Genomic DNA, 6,806 nt, shown 5'->3' on the forward strand with positions numbered 1-6,806 from the left:
AAAATGTCATATTATAGTACAAAAAATCAGAGGTTTTGTATAAATCTAGGTCACATATTTTTGGGCCTGTTGAGCACATGCCATTGAGATGATAGGAATGCTAGCAGATTGTTTTCTCCAATTATATATTAGACTTTTAATGGGCAGGTTTATAATCATTAAATTAGTCAGTCTGTGATCTGAAACAGCAAAGACACAGAACTTAATTGAATAGTTATACATTTAATATATAAAGTAATGCAATTTTCAACATTCAAAGTTGATGATACAGAGATCACAAACTGGTGAAGGCAATCAAACACTATGTGTTGGTAGGTTGGTTCTTTATTCTTTTGCCAAAAGAAAATATATAGTGAAAAAGAAAACAACAGATGCAAAACTGTAAGGGTTGCAGCTATTGAAATAGGACAGATCAGTAGAATGACAGCATGAAAGGATTTTTTCTGTTTGGTCGGTTACAGTGATACTTATTTACTGTGACATCATTGTCAGATGACAGTGAAAAATGGAATAACAGTGAGTAAGGGTCACAGAAATGATTTATCACACTGTGTACGTGACAGAACAGACAGATTAGTCAGTTGGTGCGGTCAGTTGTGTTTTTTTAATAAGCATGGTTGGCCACAAACAGAGACTCTCCCGCCGCAGCTCCGGTGTCTCCTTTGGAGACATATTTACCAATGGCTGCTGCGCTGTTGTTCTGTAGAGGAAATTAACACATGGGTTTATTAAATAGAGGAACAGTGAGCTGGATGTTAAAAATATTTGCAAAGAATGCCACTGCGTTCATACTGAAAGCAAAAATTCTGTGTGACTCAACTAAATTACAGCCAATCAAAACACATTTGATTGCAAAAGTCGGGTACCGGAAGTAAAAATCCCATTCATTTTTTCCATAGAGGATTTGATTTTTAACAATAACTTATAAACCTTTAAAGTGCCCCTATTATGCTAATTTAAAGGCTCCTAATTTTGTTTCAGAAGTGTCCTACAATAAGCTTACATGCATTCAAAGTCAAAAAACACTTGAATTTTCTCATAATATACACTGCATCATCACCTCTTTTCTCATAGTGTCTGAAATGGTTCGATAAAGGATTCGGTCTCTCTAAACCCCTCCCTTCCGAGAGCCTTCTCTGCTCTGACTGGTCAGACGGCCCAGTCAGTTGTGATTGTTCTAACGCTTACAGTGCGAGTAGGTGAAAAAAAAAAACGCCTATTACCATAACTGAATTTCAGCTTCAGAGGCTTCCTCAGCACTTCGTATCAATTACTGTGTGAATCCTCATCCGTTAGAAGTGCATGCAAAGTGGATTTGCTTTTGCAGGAAGAAAAATGTCTTCTCAACATGCATCGACAGCACGGACCAAACTCTTAAAGGCCTCAGCTACAACTATAGTGTTTGAGGGCGGGTCAAAGTAGACCATAGGCTGGCATTATGCATTATTTGTTACATTGTTACATAGGTTTGTGCAGAAATTAAGACGGGAATTACTGACGATTCATTTCAGGCAGGTTAGAATTGGTTCTTTCATTTATGTGAGAATAACTCTAATTATCATGTACTTTGATCTTTGAAACTTTACACAATACAATAAAGGTAATATCAGAAAAAGCATAATAGGGCACTTTAAAAATCAACATACTGTGACCTACAAAGTTGTAAATTGATGGTATATGCTTTTGTTGAAGACATCAAACCATTTTTTTTTTTCAATTAATTTTGTAAATAATCGTGTTTAACAGTGGAATTGGTGAAAGACCAACATGTTCTCCAACCAATACGCCTATATAGGTCATTTGTCACTTCCCTGAAATACGACCCATAGGAGCGTTTACTAAAGTTGCGCACCTGTCAACAACAAGACACTTTCATTGCATTGTTCCCTTTTATCTGCTTCATATTTCAGATTTCGCGTATCTCAAATAGTAGAGCATTGCAATACATAACAATATGCAATCATGTGATCATGCGATCGTGGGCTCGATCCCAGGGAATGCATGTGCTCATAAAGTATATATGCACTATAAATCACTAGGGGTGGGGTGGGTGTAGTCGTTAATAAAGAATGAGTTTTGCTAAATGGAAATAGGACAAATGGTGTAAAAAGTCCACACATTGTACTTAAATGAACACGAATTTTGATTGGTAACGACAGTCATACGTCATTTCATGACGACAGACGTAACACGAAGCTGTCATTATTTTTACGCCAGCTAGAGGGCGCATGACTTTAAAACGTAAATATAGGTTGTAATAAGGTGAAAAACGACCTATTCTGCAAAATCTCCACTAATCTAACCATCAAATCATGCCAAAAGAACTCTTTAGTGCCTGTCTATAATTATAAAGGGAATTATGTAATCAAGTTAGTCTCCCTACGCTCTCAAACTATTTAAGTCACTGTTTGGATTTAAATATGCAAATGCTTAAGAGTCTATGACTGGATCATTATTGCAGTGATTATTATGTTTCTAGCATGTTATTTGTTTTGCACCAGTTCTTCTAACCCTAATTGATGGAGTGTGTAGCTTTTCATTTCTTAAACAACCATGTAGTTGTAGGTGAAGATATTTGAAAGCTGCTATTAGTGGTCTGTCATACTTTATTACTGTATGCTATGGGGCCTAAAAATACACAAACCCAAGGACAGTTATGAGAAGTGGAACTAGCAACACTGATCATAACTGTTGATTGGCATTGTAAGGTTGTTTACGTACCAAGGCTCTCTTGACAAATTCCTCCTGGCAGGCCTTGCCATTCTCCTTCTTGCCCCCCCAGGCTTTCAGTGCGGAGGCTTGCAGGGCGCGGCCGTAAGAGAAGGTAAGGGCCCAGGGTTTGTTGAGGGGACACTGGTTAATAGCGCTCAGATTGACTGAGGCCTCCTCCTCACTCTGGCCTCCAGACAGGAAGGTGATGCCTTTTGGGGAAGAAGATGATAAAGGTTTGAGTTGTGTCTCTTTGTATTGTAACTTAAATTGTGCTAATTTATATGGTCGATTATAAATGGATACTTGAGATAGCTTCAGATAATAATGATAATATATATATATAAAAAGACAATGAGCTGTGCGAGCGTGTGTTTGTGAATGTGTTCGACTCACCGGGAACTGCAGGGGGAACAGTGCGACGCAGGGCGGTGACGGTTGCCATTGCAATTTCCTGAGGGGCGTACTTGTGGGAGCAAGAGTGACCAGCGGTCACCATGTTGGGTTTTAGCAGGGTTCCCTCCAGGTACACGTGGTGGTCTGACAGAGCCTTGTACACAGCCGCCAGGACCTTCTCTGTCACATACTGGCATCTCTTCAAGTCGTGGTCACCATCAGGCAGGATCTCAGGCTCCACAATGGGCACGATTCCATGCTGGCAGCAGCAGTGAATGTAAAAAAAGACCACAGCAATAAATATAAATGAATCATGACACACCTTGATGAACCAATGAACCCAGAAATTACACAAATTTTCTTTTAATCTTTTAATATCACTATCAATGCCACGTTAAGTGCTTTTCAAGTTAAGTGTTTCAGAATGTCTAGCTGTTTTTAGTAATGGAAATACTGCAGCAGCCCTGTATGGAATGAAAGTGCTTGCAGTTTGTTCACATATCTTAGTTTTTCTTCCTTTGAGTGGTGACTTTAATTCGCGTGGCTTGAAACAGAAGTAAAATCAACAGGAGTACTGAAGCTTTATGGATGTTATGTAACTGAAAACTATGGATTGTGTTATGTAGCTACTTGATGTTCAAAGCAAAACAGGCCGTAAATTGTCTCACCATCTGGCAGATGCTGGCGTAGCGGGCCAGAACATTGGCATTCTCAATAATGGCAAGATTGGAGGGAGTAGTGGGAGTGATCTTCAACACACAGCGCCATTTAGCAAAGTCAGCACCGTCTTTTTTATACTGAGCACAACGCTCATACAGCCCATCCAGACCTAAAATTGACATTAATATTAAAGTGTGAGCATTTGTGAAGAGAGAGAGAGAATAAAATTTATAAATTAAGGTTAAGAAGGGTGTGGAGAAAGGTCTTCATACCCTGTGTGGTTGTCTCTCCGTTGGTGCCGGCCAGAGGTACAACACCCTTGTCCACCTTGATTCCTACCACCATTCCTCTCTCCTTAATCAACTCAGAGAAAAGCTTGCCATCATCAGTCTTCTGATAGAGAGTCTCATGGAAAAGGATGACTCCACCGATGCAGGGCTTGATGCGGTCGTCAGCGGTGAAAAGCAACTGACGGTACAGCCTTCTGTTCTCCTCTGTGTTCTCAGCGTTTATGCTCTGGAAGCGCTTTGCAACGCTGCCTATGGTGACCGCAGGGTGAAAAGAAAGATCAGAATTCCCCATTTGGGTGAACTATCATTTTGAAAGCATATTGAGTACCTGTGGACTCATCAGCTGCAAGAATTCCCTTGCCGGGAGCAACAATCCTCTGAGCAATATCGCTCAGCTCTTTCTTCTGATCGGGGCTCAGGAATGGATATGCGTGAGGCATCTTTACTGAAAGGGGGAAAGTGAAATCAGGTATAAAGTGCATAGCCAAATATAAAAGTGCTGTGATAAAACTGTGGTACACTATTGGAATCAGTTGGTAATGTTGTGGAACTTGATTGTTTTCAAACAGGTTTCCTGAATATCTTCCATTGGTTGGTCAAACAGATAATTTCACCCCAAATTCACTTCGTTAGGCTAGAAAATTAGCCTATAAGCAGAGCTCAGAGGTGATGACGTACTTTCGTAGGCCAACGCGGAGGTTAGTGTCACCCTAGTTCCCTCGACAAAAATCCAACAGATTATTTCAGTGGCTTTTGGATTATTGCAGAATATAAGCTCTGTGAGCAACAAAAGTTTATGATTCAAGTCAGGGTATAGCTCAATAAATACCTACACCATAAATATTACACATCTGTTTCATGACGTCAATATCCCTACCACTAAGCTTCTGAAACCGTTTCAGTCTTTACTTAAAATCTGCGAGTTGGAAAGTTTGAGTTAGTATAGTTTGCAAGAGCACAAGTATAAACACAATGAGGCTGTAAAAACAAACATGCGAGAGGATGAGTTTACTACCTCTGCAGTCCCATTTCACTACTTGTTAGCAACCACCTTTTTTTTTAAGAAACTGTCTGATGTATTTTATGTTGTAGAATAAAAAAGATGTTGAAATGAGGATGTTTTTTGATGAACTATTTCAAACCAAATACAGAGACAGATTTTTTTTGTCACCCATATTTAAAAATAAATGTCTGCTATCATCAAACTTGCATTCCTTTCAAAGTCTCCTTTTTGCTTCTGCTTTTCTTTTTTGGTGTATAGGGAAGTATACTATTACGGTATGCTTAACATGCTCTTCTCCTTCATCTTTTTTTCTTTCCTCATAATGACTGTCTGTCTCAAGAGCTACATATGTGTACTCTCATTGTTGACCTTTATGTGAAGTATGTAGGACAAGCTCTTTTCCTGTCACCCCCCTCCATCCACCTCTTTGCTGAACCTACCTCTGCCCTTTTTGACACTACTACCTAACAGTTCAGACTATATATAAACTAGCGGCTACCAGCTGCACTGATGTTGATGTGCTGCTCTTGCGTGAGGGTGATTGCATTAAACACGATCCAAAAAAAGTACATGTTAAATATGACCTTTATTACAGCAGGCTGAAGGATGTATGACAGATCAGTCTTCTGACATTTTTTTTAGACTATTTTGAATAATTCCGAATGAATCATTTGGAACAGTGTTGTGTGAATAATCTATTTAAAATATATATTAAAATTAAAATCTCATATATTGCCATTTTTATTGTTAAACATGTGGATCATATTTGATACAAAACAGTCAGCAATGGTATAAATATAGGTAGTGACAATATTGCTATGCTGGGAGATGCTTTGTTGCAATTCTGATGACACTTTATTTCGATGGTCCACTATAGACATTCTATTAACTATAAGTAGCTTTCCAAATACATACAACTAACTTTCATTAGAGTATTAGTAGACTGTTAGTAGACTGATAAGGTTGGGGACATAGAATAAGTTGACATGTACTTATAGGCTGTAGAATGTCCGTTGGTGGACCATCAAAATAAAGTGTTAGCAGATATAAAGCAGACAGTTTATTAACAATCTAATGAAAGTTAACTGACATGTAATTGCAAAGCAACTTATAGTTAGTAGAATGTCTAAAGTGGCCATTGAAATAAAGTTTTACCAAATAGGTTCTGTCTGTCTTCAAAGGCAAAGTTTTTTTGAATCAGGAAGGAAATAAATATAACTCTTACTTCCTCCTCTTCTTGCAAGTGTTTTGAACTGATAATGTCACCACACAGCCACACTCTTATTGCTATTGTTATCTTAATTATGCACATAGCCTTTTAATCTCAATGCCTTGTCAAGACAGAATTTAGATTTTAAAATAATTTTCTTACCTGTCTTGCTGAAAGGAGAACAGACAAAATGGAGCGACACTTGAAGCGAGGGAGATAGAAAGAAAGAGAGGATAAAATGTTCTGGCTCAGACTACGACCAACCAACTGGCACTGTATTTATCCAGCATTATGACCCCTCACATTCAGCTGTCCTGTTAAAAATAGCTCCATCCTGACACTGGAGAAGGGTGGCAACATTCCCAAGCATGAAAGAAAGCGACAGACAGATAGAAGAGAGGGGAATGGGAACAGTTGAGTGTGTGGAACAGTTGAATGTGTTCCACAAGAACACACTCAACTGTAAGTCAGAAGACTTACAGTTGTGTTCTTGTGGAAAGAAAAGTTAAAGCCTGCAGGGAGACATCTAAAAAGGGAG

The 6,806-nt window shown here is 38.8% G+C and overlaps 1 protein-coding gene across 2 annotated transcripts; it reads right to left on the reverse strand.

Annotated features, from left to right (window-relative positions):
* Positions 1 to 306: 306 nt before the first annotated feature.
* On the reverse strand, positions 307 to 6,598 carry aldoab (aldolase a, fructose-bisphosphate, b). 2 transcript variants are annotated; one of them, XM_051915457.1, is made up of 7 exons: positions 6,431 to 6,598; positions 4,384 to 4,500; positions 4,038 to 4,304; positions 3,774 to 3,934; positions 3,106 to 3,364; positions 2,722 to 2,921; positions 307 to 700 (listed from the first exon to the last, which is right to left on the reverse strand). In XM_051915457.1, exons 2-7 carry the CDS (start codon positions 4,493 to 4,495, stop codon positions 605 to 607), a joined length of 1,095 nt encoding a protein of 364 aa, XP_051771417.1. In that variant the 5' UTR covers positions 4,496 to 4,500; positions 6,431 to 6,598; the 3' UTR covers positions 307 to 604. The 2 variants fall into 2 exon arrangements, with proteins under 2 accessions (XP_051771417.1, XP_051771418.1); XM_051915458.1 differs by having other exon boundaries at positions 4,384 to 4,495; positions 6,431 to 6,589.
* Positions 6,599 to 6,806: the final 208 nt, after the last annotated feature.

This window comes from Ctenopharyngodon idella, chromosome 12 (assembly GCF_019924925.1).
Source record: "Ctenopharyngodon idella isolate HZGC_01 chromosome 12, HZGC01, whole genome shotgun sequence".
Taxonomy (NCBI): domain Eukaryota; kingdom Metazoa; phylum Chordata; class Actinopteri; order Cypriniformes; family Xenocyprididae; genus Ctenopharyngodon; species Ctenopharyngodon idella.

Bases quoted from the DNA above. Each gene is read 5' to 3' on its own strand.
- aldoab (XM_051915457.1), bottom strand. From the start codon at position 4,495: ATGCCTCACGCATATCCATTCCTGAGCCCCGATCAGAAGAAAGAGCTG. The intron at 3,935-4,037 runs GTATGAAGACCT...TGTCAATTTTAG, and splicing joins CGGAGAGACAACCACACAGG to GTCTGGATGGGCTGTATGAG. The intron at 701-2,721 runs GTACGTAAACAA...TTTCCTCTACAG, and splicing joins AATTTGTCAAGAGAGCCTTG to AACAACAGCGCAGCAGCCAT.